At 35.4% G+C, this 22212-nt stretch overlaps 1 protein-coding gene across 1 annotated transcript; it reads right to left on the reverse strand.

The window, feature by feature from the left end:
* Positions 1-192: 192 nt before the first annotated feature.
* On the reverse strand, positions 193-16674 carry LOC133517034 (protein lava lamp-like). The gene is made up of 10 exons (XM_061850151.1): positions 16350-16674; positions 15750-15891; positions 13891-14007; positions 13334-13491; positions 12878-13076; positions 11628-12779; positions 11374-11481; positions 4373-10916; positions 3478-3900; positions 193-1835 (listed from the first exon to the last, which is right to left on the reverse strand). Exons 1-9 carry the CDS (start codon positions 16470-16472, stop codon positions 3633-3635), a joined length of 8811 nt encoding a protein of 2936 aa, XP_061706135.1. The 5' UTR covers positions 16473-16674; the 3' UTR covers positions 193-1835; positions 3478-3632.
* Positions 16675-22212: the final 5538 nt, after the last annotated feature.

Here is a 22212-nt window from a genome sequence, read left to right on the forward strand (position 1 = left end):
CGTGGCGTTTAAAGGGTCGACACATAAGGTTTACTATAAGAAGGAGACAGACAGACAGAAATTAGAGGTTACAGGCCTTTATAAAACGCGACCCTAATATTGAAAATCTGAATTATGCATTCGGGCAATACGGCCATATAGGTAATTAATACTTAATGTAGGTTAACAAGTCAAAAATAAAACAAAAACGAGTTTAACAATGAATGAAATGCCATTTAATCAAAAAACTAATTTACATTCGTTCATATACAAAGATCCGCATTTGGACCACTGGTTTATATACATATATTATACAGATTGTAAATTTAGTCACAATAATACTTATTGGTTAAATAAAAATCGATTAAATTAATAGATATAAATGAAAAAGCCTGTTTCAAAAGATTATTTGCAGAATCATTTTACAATTAAGTATTTTATTATAAATTTTGCTTTACTAAAACTATGATTAACGTGTATTATTTATGCTATTGGAGTGAATAAATAAATATAAAGATACACTTTAAAAAATTACACGTCAGTTTTATTAAATGAAATCTAGCGTTGAAAGATAAAGGAAATTAAAACAGTTCTGATAGGAATGCATATTGTAATTAATAACTCGTAGGTAAACCGTTCGTCAGTCGTTCGTTCACAAATTCGTAGTAAGAAATAGCATCATTATTAACCGATATCGGCTTTAACATTAATGAAGCAAACTTTGTAGATTTATAGAATATCTACTGTGCAGTGCTCGTAGAAAAAAACCTCTGTATATTAAAGTCAGAATAACAGAGCTTAAGGGATTGAAAATTTGGCTAAATCCTTTAGTGATTAGATAGCAAAATAAACATTACATTTCAGTAGAAAATGTTTTGCATCAAACTTTCAAGGATTAGTAGTAGCAAAAACAATCTTCAAATAAATGCATGTCTAACAAATAAACATAATTATAGTTTTCTAAAATGTATGTAATGTACTTATAATAACAGAACACCAGTGTTATAGTTATAAGGGCGTACCACACTTATCAGTTTGAGCCGATCACATTTAACTAATTTTATAACATTAAGAGCCGTTTATTCCATTGATAACACGATTCTTATGTGTCTTTCTCATAATTTAATTCCTTGGAATAGTTATCGGACGAGTTAAATGGTAAGTGATAAATCGGCTCTTACTGTCGCGTTCCCTTTGTGTTGGAGAGGTGCACCGTCCTTTTAGCCCATAGAGGTACAATAAGTATAAAGATGAACTGGTAGAGCCGGCAGATGACCAAGCGAGATGGTCTTATGGAACTTTCAGTAGGAGTAGTAGAGTAAGCGCTACGATTGTTTGTCCTTGTTACAATCTCATTTTTTTTTATTCCCCACCGTAAATTTTAGTATGGCAAATAACGTGGGTTGTTTTTGATATATTCTTAGGAATGTTAAAACGTGTTTTTAATTGGGCGCATTGCGTATGTTCTGGCCCTCGTGGGCGCACGCGTATAGCACATCTAGTTGATCCTACTATCTGTTTTAGCCAGTTGTTCCGACGTTCTTATATGGTGATTATAATATGATCACAGAACCTAGTTTAAAACCATGGGCATTGCTTTCATTTTCTGTATTCAAGGTGTAATAAACGGACATGACAGAAATTATTAGCGAAGCATTATCCGAGCCGTGATGGTATTTACAGAAAACTTATCCATAAACTTGATAAGTGTGGGGTCCTTTAAGTAATCTTACTAATAAAACCGTGTTTTTCCTAGCGGTGGAAGTATCATCAGACTCACATGTGGACGACTTTTGGAGTACTTTTGCCTCGGAGCCAATTCAGGAGGACGGTAGAAGTGCTTTGAGAGTCTCGAGCTGAAATGTAAAAATAATACGAAAAGTTACTAAATATATTTTTTTTCTTTACATACCTATAATTTGAATTATTTACGAGGGAATAGCTTTGCGATCCTAACGATACTTTTTGTATGAAATTCCATTTCGGGAGAAAACGGTTTCCACAAACTAGGTAAATCGTAACAAATCACTTTGATTTTGATGTTGACCGCTTCAGCATAATATATTCTAGGTTTATAGGTTTCGCTTTTTAAAAAAAAATAATTGTTCCGTGAGTGAAGTTTTGTGCAGAACACTAAAAATGTTATGTAAATTTTGAAAAAAAAAACCGGACACTTGCGAGTTGGACTTGCCCATCGAGGGTTCCGTAGTTTTTAGTATTTGTTGTTATAGCTGTGAAAATTTCATCTCTAGACAGCTATCACGGTTCATGAGATACAGCCTGGTGACACACGGACAGACAGACAGACGGACGGACAGCGAAGTCTTAGTAATAAATAGGGTCCCGTTTTACTCTTTGGGTACGGAACCCTAAAAGCGGCCAAGTGCGAGTCGGACTCACCCATGAAGGGTTCCGTACCATTTATGACGTATTTAAAAAAAACTACTTACTAAGATCTCGTTCAAACCAATTTTCGGTGGAAGTTTGCATGGCAATGTACCTATATCATATATTTTTTTTAGATTTTTCATTCTGTTATTTTAGAAGTTACGGGGGGGGGGGGGACACATTTTACCACTTTGGAAGTCTCTCGTGCAAACTATTCAGTTAAGAAAAAAATGATATTAGAAACCTCAATATAATTTTTAAAGACCTATCCATAGATACGCCACACGTATGGGTTTGATGAAAAAAGATGTACTTACTAAGTTTAAACAGACAGACAGACGGACATGACGAATCTATAAGGGTTCCGTGTTTTGCCATTTGGCTACGGAACCCTAAAAAGGAAAACCTATAAACCTAGTTTTTCATTGTGTCAATGACATAAGTACTAAAAAATCATGGAGAATGGAAAATATTTAGAATCGGCTAACTAGAAAAAAAAAATGAAGAAAGATCTTTTTTTTTACCAACATCAATAACATTTGGGGGGCAGATATTTTGCATACTTGCTACTAATATAAAGCACATTTCTCTGGACAAATGCCTTCAGTACAAATTCAAAACTTGACCTGTTGGATTCTAGTATTATTATATAGGGTATTTTTTCACTTTGTGCACGTAATCCCAGGTTATTTAGTCGCATAATCAGCCTCTGTAATCTTTATATTTCATAATTGTTCTCATTATCATATCTTCACACTACTCCATAACAAAATCTATAACAAATATTTTATTCTACCACATTATCGCAAATAGGCAAATTTAGATACGTCTGGAGCGTGCGCGGTCTTAAAAAAAACTAGCGGCTGTTCAATGTACATTGTTGCTTTTTGTTCGTTTCCTAGGTATACCATACTTTAGTTTGCTTGACATTGCTACTGACATATTCAGCTTGACAGATTATAGAAATGTACACGGCAGAGCGTGTGGTGCGCCTGCGTCAGCTAGTGCACGGCCTCGGGGGGAAGGTTGGCAACGTCGCGCTGCAGCAGCCGCATGCCGAGCTCCCTCGCCTCGCTCTCGTGCCGCATGTGTCGGACATGCTGTACTCACAGAGCGTGTGGTGCGCCTGCGTCAGTTGGTGCACGGCCTCGGGGGGAAGGTTGGCAACGTCGCGCTGCAGCAGCCGCATGCCGAGCTCCCTCGCCTCGCTCTCGTGCCGCATGTGTCGGACATGCTGTACTCACAGAGCGTGTGGTGCGCCTGCGTCAGTTGGTGCACGGCCTCGGGGGGAAGGTTGGCAACGTCGCGTTGCAGCAGCCGCATGCCGAGCTCCCTCGCCTCGCTCTCGTGCCGCATGTGTCGGACATGCTGTACTCACAGAGCGTGTGGTGCGCCTGTGTCAGTTGGTGCACGGCCTCGGGGGGAAGGTTGGCAACGTCGCGCTGCAGCAGCCGCATGCCGAGCTCCCTCGCCTCGCTCTCGTGCCGCAGCACTACGTCACGACTGTGCTTGACGCTGCGGAGCTCCGATAACCTGTACGCATATTTTTATATAAAGATTTATTTATACAAAAGAAAACTGATCTGAATTAGGCGAACTTAATGCCAAAAGGCATTCTATATCCATATCCCATAATCTCTCTGTTTTGCCTTAAGGTTGACTAACCTTAAAGCAAAACAGAGAGATTATGGGCGGAGCTACAAGCTACTTTACTTTAGTACCTACTACTAACAAAAAATATAAATATGTAAGTAGTTACAAAAAATCATGTTGAAGATGAAACTAAACTAGTTGTGTTGTTTTAGTTATTGCAGCGATATTATGGCCACTCTCGCTCTGTATCATCAAACCAGCTAGTGTGTCGTGCATTGTCACAAGTTACGCAGGTATGCTAAATTTAAACGCAACCGAAAAGCGAAAGGGGGTTATTTAACTTAAACTGTAAATTAGGTAATTATATGCAAATTTTGAGTTCAATCAATAAAGAGGTTTTCAAATCACTTACTTGGCTTGTAACTTTGGTTTCTCTCCATCAGGATCGCTTATGCTGCTGATTCGAGACTGGCCGCGGTGTGTGTCCACAAACTGCTGTTCTTTCTCCACGCTCACGCTCGGCGCGTCCACAGCAGCCTCACTAGAACTCGTCGACACGTCCAGCCCGGCCGCCACACACTTCAACTTGATCTCCTCGCACGACCGCAGACTGTCCGACAAGCGCAATTGAAGCGTATCTCGTTCTTCTAACAACTGCGTGAGTTCCATCGTCAGCTCCTCGCATCGGACATCTCTCTGGTGCAACATGTACAACGCCAGATCTAACTCCGCTCTAGGCACAGCGTCTAAAAGATCACTGCTCATGTCCTCAGTCGCCTCGCCTTCGGCTGAAGACTTAGTGTCCGAAGAAAACCTGACGTGTTTCTCTATCTTGCTACTTGTTGAACGTAACGCGTCTTGAAGACTTGCTATTTCGTCTTTCAAGGTTACTATTTCATACTCTTGATTCTCTAAAACTTCTTGAGTTTCGGAAGCTTTCGTGGAATGTTCTTCGAGAATTTTATTTAAATCTACTATCTGTTTATTTAGATTGGTACATTCTACAATTTTATCATTCAGTGCCTGAGCCAAATATGTCTTTTCTGTGTCATACTCGATACGCAGTTTATCAAAATCTTGATTTTTATCGTGAATTTTTAATCTAAGGACTGCCAGGTCAGACTCCTTCTCATAGGTTAAGTCTTCAACCTTCTTTTCGTAATCTACTAACTGTTTCCTGACGTTTTCAAACTCCTCATTCCTTTGAGCTAATGCAATAGTGTAGTCATGTGTTTTTTGGTATATCTCACTGTCTTTCAATTGCAGTTGACTATTCATTTCAATAATTGTAGACTCGGCCTGCTGTAATTTCTCATTTAGTTGCAACAACTGATGTTTTAATTCATTGTTAGCCTCTCTTGTTACAGCCAATTCGGTTTCGAGAGACTGAATGACTGGTTTAAAACCGTTCGTGTTTTCTTGGTTTCTATTTATGACTTCTTGTAACTGTTTCTCATATTCTTCTTGCTGGACTAATAATTTATTTTCATGCATATGCTTTTCATCCTCCATTTCTGAGCGTAACATATCTAATTGATTCATTACTTCGCCATACTTATCTTGCAGGTTACTTAAATGTTCCTCTTTGTCTTTTAATTTATTTTGCAACGAACTAACCTGTTCCATAGAAACTAATTTGTTGGTTTCTTCTTGACTCGACGATTGGACACGATCTAAAAGCAATTCATATTTGGCTTCCGATGCACTTAATTGAGCTCTAAGTTCATGTTCCGTGTTCTGAAAATCTACTTCTCTTTGTGCTAAGTGTTGTTTCCACAGTTCTGCTATCTCGAAACCCCTCTGGTCGACTGCCGTCGACACGGAAGAACGCAGCTCGGCTACAGTGGATAATAGCTGATCGTTTTCAATGTTAAGATTTTGAAGCTTATCATTCAACTCCTTTATTTTAAGCTCATATTCTCGTATTGTATGCATGACGTCGCTGTTTTGGTCATTTTCTGTATTGTGATTTTGATGTTTTTCATTCAACTCACTGATTTTTAGTTCATAACTCTTTATTTTTAATAAAAGGTTAGTGTTTTCTGTTTCCAAATCGGTAAGTTTTTTATTAGCTTTTTCAATACTACATTGTAAAGCCAATAATTGTTGCTCTAGAGCAGTACATTTCTGATTAAGAGCAGTATTGTCAGATTCGTCAGATTTTAATGTAGTCTGTAGTTCACTTTCATACCAAAGTAGTTTAGCATTGGCTGCTTCCAGTTCTGTTATTAACTCGGACGATTTGGATACTGCGTTACTCAAATCAGTCCTTAAGGAATAAACTTCTTCTTCCAGTGTATTATTTTTCGTAGTTAACTCATTTTGATTGCGGGTCAACAATAATTGCAATTGTTCATAATCTGATTTAATTGATTCAGCATATTGGCTTCTTTCGACTAATTGCTTTTTTAGTTCTTCATTGCTGCGCGATAAGTCAAGATTAGATTTTTTTATGTCATCTAATTGGGTTGTAAGATTCTTACAATTATTACAAAATGCATGTTGTTTACTTAAATTTTTAGCTAACTCTTCCTTCAAACTAGCTTGTTGTAAACTCAATTCTTTATTTTGGCTATTTAATTGCTCAATCATCAAATGTAGCTCGTCATTTTCTTTTTCAAGCTTTTGTATTTCATCATAAAGATGTGTTTGATTAGAATCTGAAGTAGCGGTAGAGGGCTTGTGATCTGGGGAATCTTTGATTTCTGATCCCCACTGCAACGTCAGCATCTTATCATTAGCTTCCTTAAATTTATATTTCCAAAGTTCTATTTCACTATCCATTTTTTCTTTCATTTCAGTTAACCTTTCATTCGCATTTTGAATAACCTCGTTTTGTTTCTTAATGGCTTCCTTCTCCCTTTTTTCTTTGTTTAGTTCTGCACTTATTTCTTCTATTTTTTTCTCTTGGTCTTGTATATTAATTCTCAATTCATCTTCTATGGCCGAATCCAAAAATGATGACTGGGATATTTGCTTAGATATTTTAAGTTCATTTGTCAAAATATCATTAGTAGATTTAAGTTCTTTTAGTTTTTTCATCGCTTTAAGTAGTTTAGTATTGTTTGCTTGAACTTCGGCTTTTAAATTGACATTATCTTTCTTAAGTTGCTCCAGTTGTTCCTGCAAATGGGGCAGGTCGGGCGTTACATCTGCTGTTTCTTCACCCTCTCCGAAGCCCCAACCTTCATCAGAATTGAACGGATCAGACTCTTGTGGTATATCTTCTTCTCCTTTATAACACAAATAAGACTTCTTAGGTACAATTTCTGGCTCAATAACTTCTTCTGTACGAGCGTGCAATGACTCGGTTTGTTCTAGTGTATCTTTCGAAACTTTCGGACATTTAATTTTAGGTTCAATTAAGGGCAAGTCAGGAAGAATTTGAGATTCAAGCGTGGAAACATCGAAAGGTTCAACCTCACTCTTCAAAGGTTCAATAGTTGATGATATAACCATTCCTTCAGTTTTTGGAACATTTATTTCGAAAAACATTTTCTTATTCTCAGACATTTGTTTGATTTCTTCATCTTTTCGGAAGAGCAGTGTTTGTAGATGTTCATTATTTTGAGTTAAGGCTTGTGTTTTGTTGGCAAGTTGCTCTAGCTCCATTGAACTATTATGTAATTTGGTATTCAATTCCGATATATCGCTCTCTAATTTGTATATCACTGCCGCATGGTTGGCCTGCAGTGATTGTATTTTGTTGTTAAGATCAAACGTTTCTTGATTTTTATTATTAAGCTCAGAGTTCAATCTATTTATTTCACTGATGTATTGCTCAGTATAATCCGCAGATTGAGCTAGTTCTTTATTAAAAGAATTCTCTCTTAATTCCTGATTGATTTTGTTTAGCTCTTCAACATTTAAATTTAATGTACGAATAGTACTCACATACTCCAGTAATTTGTTGTCTAATTGATTAACATGCTCACAAGTTTTTTCATATTTCTCGCTCAGTATTTTTTTCTCTTTGATGGCGTTTTCAATTTGTGTATTAAACTCTGTTTCTAGTTCTTCAACGTCGTGTTTTCTTTGCACTAAAAGGGTCTGGTGATCCTGAGAAATCCGTTTTAACTGATTTTCGAGCTCATTGACTTTCGTTCTGTACTTTACAATGTCAGACTCCGCGGAATCAGCTTTACTAGCTTTGTCAGTCAGCGTATTACAATATTCTTGTATGTCCGATAAGGAAGTTTTCAAGCGTAGATTTTCGTCACTTAAATGTTGTACTTTGAACTGTAATTCTTTGTTTTCGCTTTCGATTTCATGCAATTGTTTTTCAACTACCCTGTCGTGATCCATTAAGACAGCTAACCTACATACTAGTGCATCTTCTTGGCTAGTGTATTGAGTGTAAGCTTTATGTTTTTCTTCTAATTGACTGCCTAGCTGATCAGCTTTGCGTTCTAATGAGTGACGCCTGTCCTCCATGGCAGATATAGTATCCTCGAGGCGACAAATACGACTTCTGTATTTACTTATTTCAGAGTCTAGACTTTCTATGTACAAGTCTCTTTCTTGTAGTTTAGCATCATATCCAAAGCGAACTTGACTAATCTGTTGCTCTTGAAGATTAAGCGCATTTGTCAACTCTTCTATTTGATTTTGTCTTTGATTTAATTCTGTTTCCAAACTACCGATTTTTGTAACAAAGTTAGAATTATTTTTTTGCTCTATTTCATATTCAACTATCTTTTTATTGCAGGCGTCAACTTGATTCTTAAGTGATTTATTTTCTTCTAGAGCAGCATCTCGCTCACTCGCCAAAGCATGAATTGAATGATTCAGGCCAGAAATTTCATTAACAGTATTCGTCAAACGGTCTTGGGTTATTTTTAATTCACCGTGCAAATGTTCAATGTGCTTTGTGTTCTGCTGTTCTAATGCCTGGTTTTGAGTTTTTATTCTATTCAATTCATCTTCAGCGTTCTTAAGCTTATCTTGCATTAATGGAAGAGACTCGGTTTGAGTTAATAGCTCCTCGAGTTTCGCATTCTTCTCTTGAAGTTGTTTTTGAATTTCGCTGAACTCTGTTTCCAATGCAGCATACCCGGTGGTTTTCTTCTTGAAATTAACGGCAAACTTTTTCAATTTCTCCATTAGCTCCTTGTTTTTATTTTCCGCAGTTGAGAATTTTTCGTTCAATTCTTCTTTTTCTTGTACCAACTTTTCAAGTTTTGCGTTAATTTCATCGTATTCTTTCGTAAAGCTTGTTGAAGCATTTTCTTTTTCACATAAAATATTGCGTAATTTTTCATTCTCAATAGATTCTTTTCTCAACTGTAATTTAATTTCATGAATTTCTTCGTCTCGTTCTTTAACTTGTTCGGTAACTGAATCCATTTCTTCTGCGTGTTTCTGTTGTTGTTTTTGTAATTCTTTAATGATGGTCTGTTTTTCAGACAATGTTTCCTGTAGTTTCTGCAATTCTGTGTCGAGTGCTGTATTTTTAACCTCCATCGTATTTTGTAAATTAAGCAATTGTAATTTTTCCTCTTCGAACATTCTCAGTTTTTCTTCATATTCAGTTAGCTTTCTCTGGAACGCTGCGATTTGTTTATTTAACGACTTTATTAAATCTGCATTTTGATCTTTTGTCTTCTCTTCTTCAAGTAGATCAATAGTTGACTTTAATTTTTGAGAGACATCGTTTAATTTAGTTATCTGATTGATGTATTCCGAAATTTCCTTATCTTTCTGTTGCAAAGTATTACTGTAATTTATTATCTGCTTTTCGTAATCTAGCAACATATTCTCAACTTCATTTATCCTGATATCACGAGTGTTCATTGCAGTTGCGTATTGTTTCTGTATGTTTTGTAGTTCTAAATGCAACAAATTATTAGTTTCTTGTAATTTAATTAGTTGTTGTTCAGCTTCTGTATCTTTTTTAACGACACCCAATTCTTCCCTTAATTGTTTGTTTTCTTCTATCAAGGCTTTGATCTTACTTTCATAGGAAGCGTTATTCTGTATAAGTTCGGTTTGTTTCTGGTGCCGCTCTTCTAATGATAAGATTTTCATTTGGCAGTCTCCAATTTCGGCTTCTCTTTCTTTGATAGTATTTTTAAGTTTTAGTATTTCTTTTGTCAACTGTTTAACAGATTTGGTTCTACTAATAGCTTTGTCGCCAGTTGACTTGTCATCGTGTTGTGGATCAGACGCTATTGCTTCAGCAACGTCCTCGATACTAGATGGCTTGGTGGCCTCTACGCTGCCCTTGATTATTTCAGCACGTTCACGTTTGAGCTCTTCGATTTGACGATTAAGATCTTCAGTCAGTGCTTCTAAATCGTTTTTCTGTCTTGTCAATTCATTAATATTAGACTCTAACCAGCTGCACCTTTCAGTCAAATCAACTATAGTTTTTTGAAGGGTTTCGTTTTCTGAACTAATATGTACCATTTTCTCCATGACTTCCTGTCTTTCTTGAGTAAAAAGTTCAATTTTTTTGTTTAATTCGGCACTTTCTTCAACTAGTTTTTCGATATTTTCATTGCATTCTGGTGTCAACGTTCCTTTGTATTCGTCAGTGTGATCCGGATCTATTTTGCTCTCAGTTATTCCTTTATTGTACTGTTCAAGCTCAAGCTTCTCTTGAGTTGTCAGTGATTCAACGATTTCTATGGATTCAGCAGAACTGACTTTTTCTGCACTAAGTTTCTCAAGTTTATCAGTTAATTCGATATTTTCTTGGGTGTAATGTTGTAACTTGTGATTAAGTTCCCCTTTTTCCTCTTGTAACAACTTAATTGTGTCATTTAAATGTTCCTTATCAAGTTTGAGATTTTCCACCACAAGTTCTAGCTCTTTTCGTGAAGCTGTAAGTTCATCAACTTGTTCCTCTAATTGAACAGATTTCATTTCAGAACTGACTTGTTCACTGTGTAAATGAGACATATCTTCCAATTTGTCTTCCATTTCAGCGTTCTTTTGTTGTAAAATGTGTAATTCTAAAAAAAATGTAAGTTACACATAATGCATAGACATTAGTATTATAATACAATATAGTTACCTACATTCTGACTTTTCGCATACAATTACGTATTATGGCGCTTAGCACACTGGATCTGATTCGCACGTCGCTACGATGTTTGAGCGAGATAACGCTATGAGCGTATCGGAGCGACGTGCGAATCGGATCCAGTGTGCTAAGCGCCTAAGTTATTAAGGGCAACTCTAATTCTTTATCTATAATAGCTCGCCCTAGACTTGAACTGTCCTAAAAACTATTTGACACATATTTGGCGTCAGCTTTTGTGAATAAATTTATAGATATAAAAATTACTTTCATCCTTACTGGATACTTAAATTAGCATGTTTTCATTTTTTTATATTAAGTTTCCAGTTCTTAAATTATCTTCCACTTTTTCTCAAATTGTTCGTTAGACGAAGTATATATAAAAATACCTTGGACTAAGTCGAATTTTTGCGCTTCTAAAACACTGATAGATTTCAATCTTGCCTCAGCTAAGTTTTCCATTTCCAAAAGTTTCTTGTACACATCTGATTCTGTCACTGAAAAATAAAACAACAATTAGTTTTATTACTTATTACTTACTGTAGTTCTTCAGTTTAAATTATATATTCGCGCAAAAATGCATTTAAAATTAAGTTACTAAAAGAAAGTAAATTTAAATTAAAAATAAATATAATGAACTTACATCGTCCACTGTCATAGTCGACCAGATGCAACTGCAGGTTCCCCTTCTCTTCTTCTAACTCTGCCACTTTTTGCGTCAATTGGTGCATCTCTTCATTCAGTTTAATTATTTCTGCGTTAGAATCAGATACTTTGCTAAAATTGTCGATAGTTTTCTGCATTTGTTTTAATTTTAACTTATGGTTTGATTTCACCTTAATCATATTCTTATTAGCAGCTTCAATTTCGCTCGTAAGGCTTGCAATCTGATCTTCTGCTTCTCTCAGTTTTATTTGCAGGTCTTTTATGCCTTCAAAACTCGTTTCTTCACTTTGGCCTTCTAGACACGGTGCAAAATCTGTTGAGCTTCCAACATCAAGTGTCACAGCAGATTCTTTTGTTTTTTCCATAGTCTCTTGAAGTTCTTTCAAAGTATTTTCAAATTTAGAATTTGTAGCCTGAAGTTCAGAAATCAACGCATCTTTTTTCGTCATTTCATATTCTTTATCCAAAATATCTTTGTTGAGTGACTGAATAACCGTCTCTAGCTTGGAGAAATCGGTTTTGGTTGTTTTTTTCTCTGCTTCTGTAGTTGCTGGTTCAGAAGAAATGTTACTCCAAGGTGACTTTGATTTAGCAGCTCTACCACCTTTACGAGCGGGAAGAGGACTTTTGGTACTTTTGCTAGGGGAAACTGTAGTAGTAGATTTAGTTTCAGGAATATTTTTCAACAAGTTATTTTCTAACTCCTTGTTAGTTTGTCTAATTTGAGAATTCAAATTTTCCAAAAATTCTATCTTTTTCATAAGCTCAGTTGTATCAGCTATCTGCAAACTTCCCTTTTCCACTTCAATTGTTTCGATTTGCTCAGGTGAGGATTTCAGCGGGGACATTTGTTCCAATAACTCAATGTTCTCTTTTAAAGATATAATTTCCTTGTTTTTTGAATCAAGTTCTTCAATTAGCTTTGACTGGTCAACACTAATTGCAAATCTAGAATTATCTAAGATGGCCTTAGCTTCTTCCAGGTGTTTAATTTTATCATCTTTTTCCTTGAGCTCTTCAGACAATTTATTTTTTTCTTCAATCCATGTACCTTCTATTTCAACGAAATTTTCTTGCATTTTTGACATTTGCTGCCTAGTGTCCTCAAGTATAATTTGTAATTCTTTTTCTATAGGCAAAAAAATAAAACAAGTCAAATGTATGACTGATACATAAATGTTCTGTTCATAATAAGAGAGAATATATGTAAATATGAAATTATCTTACCTTTTTTATTAAAACTTTCTGACATAAGTACATTAGCTTTATTTTTTGCTTCAATTATTTGATCTTTTTCATTAATCTTTTCTTGTAAATCTAGGATGGTATTTTCCATTGCCTTCATTTTTACCTGGATTAAAGTCAAAGCATTTTCCTTTTCTTTGATTGTGTTGTGAAGTTGCGTAACATCACTCATACCTAAACTCTAAATATAGAAGAAAAACATTTGAGTTAGCAAATATACCTACTGCATTCATAAAATACATGCAATAAATTAAACATAATAACTTCACCTTTTAGCTATACAGGATCTTAAATCCAATGGTAACGAATTTGTTAACATAACATAAGGCCTGTTTTTTCTGAGTGAATATAAAAAATTATAATAATATCATTTCTATCATTTGGATTACACACCCTATATTGTAATATTAGTAATCAAATGTTAAACCACACACTAACCTTTTTGACTTCAAACTTGGACTCTGTAACTGATTCTTTTCTACTAACTGGTGATTTATACATAGGTTTTTTACTTATTTCCTTGTATTGCTTTATCCTTTCCATTAGTAATTCTTTCTGTTTCAATGTATTTGCTAAACTTTCACTGATGCCTGGAACTGAAAGAACATGGGGGAATGAAGGTAGATAATATATACTTTGGACTTTTACAATCACATAATATGTATACAAATTTAATATACAAAATGAGATTACAAAGCAAACTTTATCCCTAGGGGTATTATTTAGTCAATTATTGAGCAAATATAAGTAATATGAGACAGATTACAGATTCCAAATTTACATGAACACTTCTTCAATGCTTATTAAAATGGTGAAAGATATGCTATCAATGAGAAGAAATTCAATGGACCTGAATTATTCTATCCAATGTATTAAGTACTTGCTATGTAACCAGTATTTATTTTATAACCAGGGTGTATATGTATCTCTAAACTGAAGACTTCTAAAACACCATCAAACACCATTTTGATGTTTTACCAAAGATTGTCTCTTACTATTTAAGGCTTCTTGAACTGAGAGAGTGGTGGACGTATCAGTGGCCACAGAGTAACCAGTTCTTTCACTCACGGTGGACGCCATCTCTGACACTGAGTCGTCAAGATCGGCATCCTCTGCAAACCAATATTTAAGTTTTGTTTAAGATAAAAAAAAACAACTACTTACATGGTACTTAGGAGAATAAAAACAAAAAACCATGTGACTTGGTCATCAAACTAATAACATAATTCCATAGATACAGAATGTTACCTCATTGGCCAAATAACTGACTCATGTTATTTTTAGTTTTACATTTTTTAACGAAATTTTAAGGTCAGTGCAGTTACCTTGGACATACTCTAAAATAAATAAAACGATAATAAGTAGGTATATTATTAATGTCTAAATGCAAAGCAAATATAAACTTCTTTAAAGAAGAAGAAGAATACATTTGATTGGTGTGAAATACATAACAAAAAGTTACAATGTTACATTGCATATAGAAAGCATTTGAAAATTAGACTTTATAGATACTTACTTAGAAGAGGAAACATGTTGGGACACTTATTACGACACAATGAATTCATCAAGACCATCATAGAAGGGAAAGTCGAAGGAAGGAGAAATAAAGGAAAGCCAAAAAGGGCATACATGAATCAAGTGAAGGAGAAAGTGAATGTTGTGTCGTATCAGGCTGTCAAGGAAGAGGCCAAAGAAAGGCATGCCTGGAAATGCTTCACCAACAAGAGCGCAGCTCTTAAATTTATGATAATGATGAGATACTTACTTAAAGACTACATTTTTAACTAAGATTCATTGGAAAGCTATAAAACTACTCGAAGATTGTATGACTAGTGGTTTGTCCAGTTCCTCAATTAAATAATTTTGCAATGAGACAATTAAAGGTAATTCTTCAAAGAATAATAAACTTAGACTAACAATCAAAATTGTCTAAGCACAGTAAGAGCAGGTTCGATATGTAATTAGGCGGGTCCAGACAGAGAGAGCATACGCGCGAAGTAATTTCCTCACGCACAAAACAGCCAGGGTAGACGTGCCTCTGCCGAAAATTCTTAAAAATATATGAGATTTTATTTAAAAAAAAAAACGATTATTTTTGAATTTGTTACACTTAATTCTGACTATACACTACACTAATCTGACATTGTATGATTAATATGTATTTTTAATTATTTATTTTATTAATAATGATTGAAAATGTATCAAGTGTTAATGTTATCTTTATAATGTATTAACATGTAATGTATCATGCATTTACGAAATAAATATGAATAAAGTTGACTTAGATATTTAGTTTCAAAATCTTTGGACTTATTAAATTTATTTTCACCACACCAACTGGTAAAAGCTCTCTTGATTGTTCAAAAACGAATGAGAAAGTTGCATTTTATTCACATGTGGGGCAAAGTAAACAGATGCAAATTTTGAGTTTTTTCCTTATGTTAGCTAGTAGTATTGACTTTTAAATGATTATTTTGAATTTTTTTTTTTTATTACGTTCATTTGGATTTGATTTCATTTGAATTTTTTGGTATTTCATAGTTGGTAGTTTTCTCGTGTTGGTGTGGTGAAAATTTTTATATTTCACTTGGAGGCAGTTTGTTTAACCCTTGTGCATTGAAACCCTCACAACGCTCAAGATTCCACTTCTCGAACCACGGTTCAATTTTGGAAACTTTTGCTTGCTTGGGTATCAATATTAGCATGAGCGGTTAAACAACAACTTTGCCCCCTTGTAAAACAAATAACTCTTTTATAACTTAGGTATTAGACCTAAAGTAATATTTGTACTGAACACTATATTGCTAAAAATATAAATTTTATTGCTCTTAGTTAAAACATAAATATCACCAACCAAAGGGTCTTCCCAAGAGTTCAGCAGTAGCTTTTCGGTGTTCTTTGATCCGTTTTGACACGAGTGCAGCATTTTCTAGGCACTTCTGAGCTCTTTCAAACTTGATCTGTCTCTCAGAGGAAGATGATACTCGCTGGTGCGTCTAAAAGCATATTTGAATAATACATTACTAAAGTAGTATAAGTAGACATACACTCCCTGTTTGTGTCTTCTTACAGGCTAAATAGCCATTGCTAATAGAAATTGCACATTCAGTTAATAAAATTTTAACAAGAGAAAAAGAGACGAAGTAAGTGATAATTAATCAATTTTATAAAGTGTTGGGTAATTCCATATGTCGAAAGCTGTCAATTCCGAGAAGAGACTCTTGTTATGATGGAATTGTGGATGGTTTTCATCTGATTTTCTTAAAAATTATCTGACATGAAATTAACTGAATACACCATATGCAAAATCGCTAAAAGAGTTATGTATTTGCGTTGTAGTTATTAAGCCAAGCATATGGACTGTTTGATATGAAAGCTTCGCAAACAACGTTGAAACAAGTTGATGTCAAGGACGTAGACATATCTCAAGCTAAGTAAATATTATATGACGTACCTTCTCACTTTTTACACTTCCTGCTACACTGGACACCTCACTGGTTGCTACTGCTATATTGATATCAGAGGTCTCCAGTTGGCCCGTCTCAGGAATGTTATCGACGTTTTTATTGTCAGACATAGCTCAATATGATCTGCTAACATTAATGACGGAAAAATACGACACAATTCACCGTAGTAATATATAAATCTTCGGGGTCACCCGTATTAACTAAGTTATGATGTATAATCTAATAATTAACGACAAACAAAACGTAATAATATTTTTGCCACCACCACCACTTGCTATTGCTATTTCTTGAACTGACGTGTCAAATCAAATGTTAAAATTACCGATTCAATGACATCTGTCAATTAATTCCGGTTTTTACGGTTCAAATATGTCAAATCCATCATTATTTAAATTTATGATTATCTCGACTAAAAACATGAAAGATACAAAATAGACAAAATACTTTGACCAGCATAGCGTCTTTTACGCTACCTCAAATATTATTTTCTTAAATGTCATGGCAGATGTGGCATATGAACGAAAGAAAAAAAACTTACTTATCTTTTACCCACGGATCTAGAGTAATAAGCCGGATCGCGTACATTGACCAAAAAGTGTGTCTATAGGAGATGTCAAACTAGAGCCCTGCATCTTCTTTTAATTAGGGTGACCATAAGTCATATGTATGTTAGATATTAAGATAACTTACATAAGGGTTCTAATAGTATTTTATGCAACAGTTGTATAAGAAGGGTCAAAAAAGGCGAGTGGCGTGAGTTACAATGTGAGCCGGAGCCGAAGGCGTAGGCGAAAATTGTAAAGGAATACGCCACGAGAATTTTTTGACCTACTTATACAACGTTGCATACAATATTTTTCCTACGAGTCAACAAAAATAAATCTTAATTTAGGTAAACAAATTACAGCAAAAGTATATAGCCAAGACGCGCGAGCATACCTTGTTACGCGCCCGGCCCGCCCCGGGCCGCGGCCGGCCGGTCGGCGACACCTCCTCGTAACTCATGAGGCCCTGGTACTTGCTACTTGCTAAATTAATTTTTTGGACAGTTTTTTCTCAATTTTGGCCACCGTAGCCTACGGAGACTAACAAGCAACGCTAAGCTGTCTTCGTAGTCTATGGGTGTTGCTATATTACGGGTGTCACATGCGTGTTTCTGACTTATGAAGTAATTATTTTTACTATGCAACCAAATGAATATTTTGTACGTTGGCATCAATGCACTTAGTTTAAAACTGTATTCGTTTTGGTTTTGTTAGGTTGGTAGCCATTAATCGCAGTAACGTTATAGCGTATAAAAGCACAAGAGCTTTTATGAGGAATAGACAATATAGACTTTTCTTGAAATCTTTTATGTATGTTCTTATATTCGTGTTAATGAATGCATAAATGACAGATAACAGTAGAGGAGTAGGAAAAATAAATAAATGTTTACGTTTTTTCATTTGTAGTCGTGTCTCCTTCGCCTTCACTCATGAGGGCCTACCGCGAACCACGTTCGACGTGTTGCCTCCCTGTCACACTTACGTATGAATTTACAAGTGGGACAGAGAGGCAACACGTCGAACGTGGTTCGCGGTAGGCCCTAAGATATGTTCATAAAGGCTTAGGTAAGGGTCATTGTAGTTCTGTGATTGCAACTACTTTTTACAAATTTACCGCCTTTTTCTATTGACTGAAATGTGTGTCCTACGTATATAGAATCGATCACGCAGTTAGACATCGGTATGTTAAAACGGTTTTTACGTAACAAAATATTATGTATAAATGTGTCTGTAATGTTCAAGGACTTTGGATTTATATTTTAGCAATTATGCTTTTTTTTTTTTATAATAATAAGAATTCTGTAAGATCAATCCCACTAAAATAATTTTCATGTAAAATGTTGCTAAGACGAAATCATAAGGGTCGCACTATCAAAAAGTTATCAGAAGGCCTACCGCGAACCACGTTCAACGTGTTGCGTCTCTGTCGCACTTGTAAATTCGTACGTCAGTGTGACAGAGAGGCAACACGTCGAACGTGGTTCGCGGTAGGCCCTCAGATCTCATGTAGAGTCAAGCTTCTAACTTTACAAGCTCTAACTTCACACACTCTACACCTTAGTCAAAATACGTTTCGCTAGCATCGCATGGGCGTAACGTGAAAAATGTTAGGAGGCAGGTGAATGAAGCGTCACTCTACGGTGTTGCAAATGAAAATGCAGATTCCAGGGACGACGAGGGTATTTATTAATTGAAATAAAAAGGCACCTGTAACAAATTGTATGCTATTCGTGCACTATGTAAATAATGTGTATTATCATTGCTTGTATTTCTCTATGTAAGTGAATTGTAATATTCTGTTGGAGAAATAAATTCTAATTTAAAGTATAATTTTATCCAAACGTTAATTTCTCTCTAATTTTTTTTCACTTGCACCGCTTTTAATATATTTGATCACTTTTAAGGCAGCTTACTGAAATACTAATCGACTTATAATTTTATTATTTATTAAAAAACTCTGTATTTATACTATACTATTTCTATTGTTTTATTAGTATTGAAGTCTAACAACATTTTGGTGGTAACTACTGGGAAATCCCACCTTTTACTAGTAGTTACCAGTGGTAAAAGGTGGGAAAAAAAATCCCAGTATTTACCACTAGTAGCAACTGGGTGGTAAGCTGGTAACTAGTGGGAATAACCCTTTTTGTACACAAATGTGACATTTCTTTCTGTATTTGTTTCTGTATGTTGGTCTCAAATTAATTGTGTTGGAGCAACATTGTGATTTTTTGTTTGGAGTATTTGAATGGCCGTTTGATTTAACAGTGGCGGTACTTCCATACGAGCCTAAAAGCCGGGCTTGCCTTACTTGTATTTATATAGTTAAGAACGAATGAATTCTACGACACTCCTTCCACAGAAATGCCACGAAAACATATCATTAGCCTTGCCTACTCCAAAACTCATGGCCCGCCACTGCCTTAGAAGATATTATTACAAAAACAATATAACTGGGAAATTCACATACTTACAACAATACGTACAGTCGTATATGTATACCCATTGTATTATATACATTCACTGAAGATATATAGAATAGAATAGAATTTGTTTTATTCATAAACACACAAACAGTAATAGACATACATAAAAGAGAACATAGTGAGAGTAAAGTGTCACGACATGGCCTCATCTCAGGATGTTGCTGGCGACTTCCAGCGCTGATCATCCGATGAGACCATCAAGTGCGAAATAATCACGGAAAGTAACAGATAAAAGGAAAGAAACATAAAATAAACCGAAATAAATTATGCAAAGTAGACAAGCTAATACAAAAAGATATATTCGTACAACATAACGAACGAACATACTTAACACTAAGTTTAAATAAAATTGCACGGACGAAACGAACGTACCTGTACCGGTCCAGTCGGATCATATCGTGGCGCGGCATTAAGCGTGCATAACTAGCGCCAGGGCTCCTACCAGGAAAATCGAAGTTCGTCAATTGCGGGCATTTTTCTCTGTCACTCTAATTACGTCTTAGTAAGAGTAAAAGAGAAAGATGCCCGCAATTTGCGAATTTCGGTTTTCGCGGTAAGCTCCCTGGTCAGCGGTAGCTACACGAATTAAATTCAATGACAGATTTGACAAACATACTAATAAGATGAATCTCATAATGTCAATCCGTTTTCGATCATGAAAACCATAAAACAAAGTTGACTAAAATACGTAAACAAAAGAAAAACGAATAGTAACATAATAAAAGGATGGTGTGTGGGGAATGGTGTCGATTCCATTGCGGAAGGAACAAACAATAATATACAAATAATAAAATAAGGATTCAATCACAACATTTGTCCCCTGATATTTATTATAAAATGAAAAAAATAAACTGTCTAAAAGACTTACTCCCTTACAGACACATATTAAAAAGCATTGATTAGTTAACTCACGGGTTACAAATAAATTTCCGACATAGTGTAATTGGTGCAGTCGAACTACATAAAGGTGTACCTATCCACCTAATCACTCATAAGATTATTTATTATTACGTTACGACTAGGGCTTGCAATTATTCGCCCATTTTTGTATCCGGATAATTCGAATACTGATTATTTTACTATCCGGATATCCGGATAAAACGAATTAAATCTTTTATTTGATTAAACTCCCTTTAGTATAAAAGGTTGCGTAACAGCAAGTGTTATGGTATTTTTAGGCGTTTTACCTTTTCGCCGATGATTTTACGGTGATAATCAACTTCGGAAATTTTTTATGAGAACGTTTTATTTGGTTAAAATTTTTGTTTCTAAGTAGATTATTATTACGGTATATAACATTCAGTTACATAGGCGTGATAACGCGATGCACGTGAAATACGCCGTTGTAAAATGTCCTTGTAAGGTCTTGTGCAAACATACAGTTGGTAACCGTTAGGTTAGGTTAGTAAAGTTAGTAGTATTAATTATTGTTGGCATGCGATGTTAAACTTAAAAAAAACACCTATATTTCTTACACATTTAATTGCTTGATTAGATGGTTTTTCGAATTGTAGGCACCTAGGCACAACTGTATTTGTTACAATGTATGGGTTATAGAGATTCTTCAATCCTCCGTTTAATATTGGTTGCCTGCCATGCGACATTTATTTCTTAAATAACTTCAGTTGATGCAGAGATATTTGGCTTTATTTCATATAAATTTGTCTACCATGAACTTTAATGCTAGTCAATTCCTTCAACAAGTTGGCCAATTAGACAATAGGGTTGTTTCCATCTACAAATCTTAGGGCGGAATTGTATCCCAATAAATTCTTTTGGATTATAAGAACATGTTAAACTACTTTTAGGGGACCTGTAATGACCATATTTTTGTAAATATTTAATTTAAAATATCTTTTGGCACACGTCACGTGACCAAACTCGAAACGTCATTGAAGATTCTGATGACGTCACAACTCTCGGATTGACACTGTTGACAGTTAGGCGATCAATAACAAATGAAAAATGTCAGTTGACAGCTCGTATCTTCTACGTGTGTATGTAGTTATGTGTCAAACCGTAAACTGTGACGTCATACAATTTTCAAAGAGCGTTTTGGGCGCGAAAGCATCTGTCAAAATATATTTTGTTAATTTAAATGAAAAATGTCAGTTGACAGCTCGTATCTTCTACGTGTGTATGTAGTTATGTGTCAAACCGTAAACTGTGACGTCATACAATTTTCAAAGAGCGTTTTGGGCGCGAAAGCATCTGTCAAAATATATTTTGTTAATTTAACATATTGAAAGCCGTTTTTAGTATAAAAGTTGAATTTTAGGGCAACTTTTAGTTAATATAGACCGTAATACAAGCGTTTCAAAAAATTGGAAACAACCCTATTGACATATGGGACAGAACGAGGTTTTGATGATATTAAAAGAATCGAATATGTCTTCTAACTTTTGAGACAGTCTCTTCTCGTTGAGATATTACATTGCGTTTAAGGTCAATCAAAGTTTTCTTTGCAAATTTATTCAAACTACTACTTCAATGGCTACTTCAGTGACCCAAAAAGTCTCTTGGCCTATGACAAACATCACTCAGCCCTGTTCTGCGCCACTTCCCGTCTTAAAAGACTTCGTCACTCTAGCACAGCGGTACCTGAGACGCCCGAATGGACGTTCTCCACCTGGGTGCCCCACATATGCTCTTCTCACAGCTCGATCCTTTCCTATCCTCTCCAGGTAACCAAATCTGCGAAGTCGTGTTGTTTTAAGCGCTCGCTAGATGGTCACCAACAAGCCCCCCTCCCCCCCCCCCCCCCCCCCCCCCCCCCCCCCGACCGCGTGGCCTTGGTCTTGACAGACCGTGTAGGTGTA

The sequence above is a fragment of the Cydia pomonella genome, chromosome 4 (assembly GCF_033807575.1).
Source record: "Cydia pomonella isolate Wapato2018A chromosome 4, ilCydPomo1, whole genome shotgun sequence".
NCBI lineage: Eukaryota > Metazoa > Arthropoda > Insecta > Lepidoptera > Tortricidae > Cydia > Cydia pomonella.

What these genes read in the sequence shown, in the direction of transcription:
- LOC133517034 (XM_061850151.1), bottom strand. Translation starts at nt 16,472, where the DNA reads ATGTCTGACAATAAAAACGTCGATAACATTCCTGAGACGGGCCAACTG. An exon ending in AAAATTCGACTTAGTCCAAG is followed by an intron (nt 10,917 to 11,373) that starts GTATTTTTATAT and finishes CATTTTTTTTAG; the next exon opens with AATTACACATTTTACAACAA. An exon ending in AAACCAAAGTTACAAGCCAA is followed by an intron (nt 3,901 to 4,372) that starts GTAAGTGATTTG and finishes ATATGCGTACAG; the next exon opens with GTTATCGGAGCTCCGCAGCG.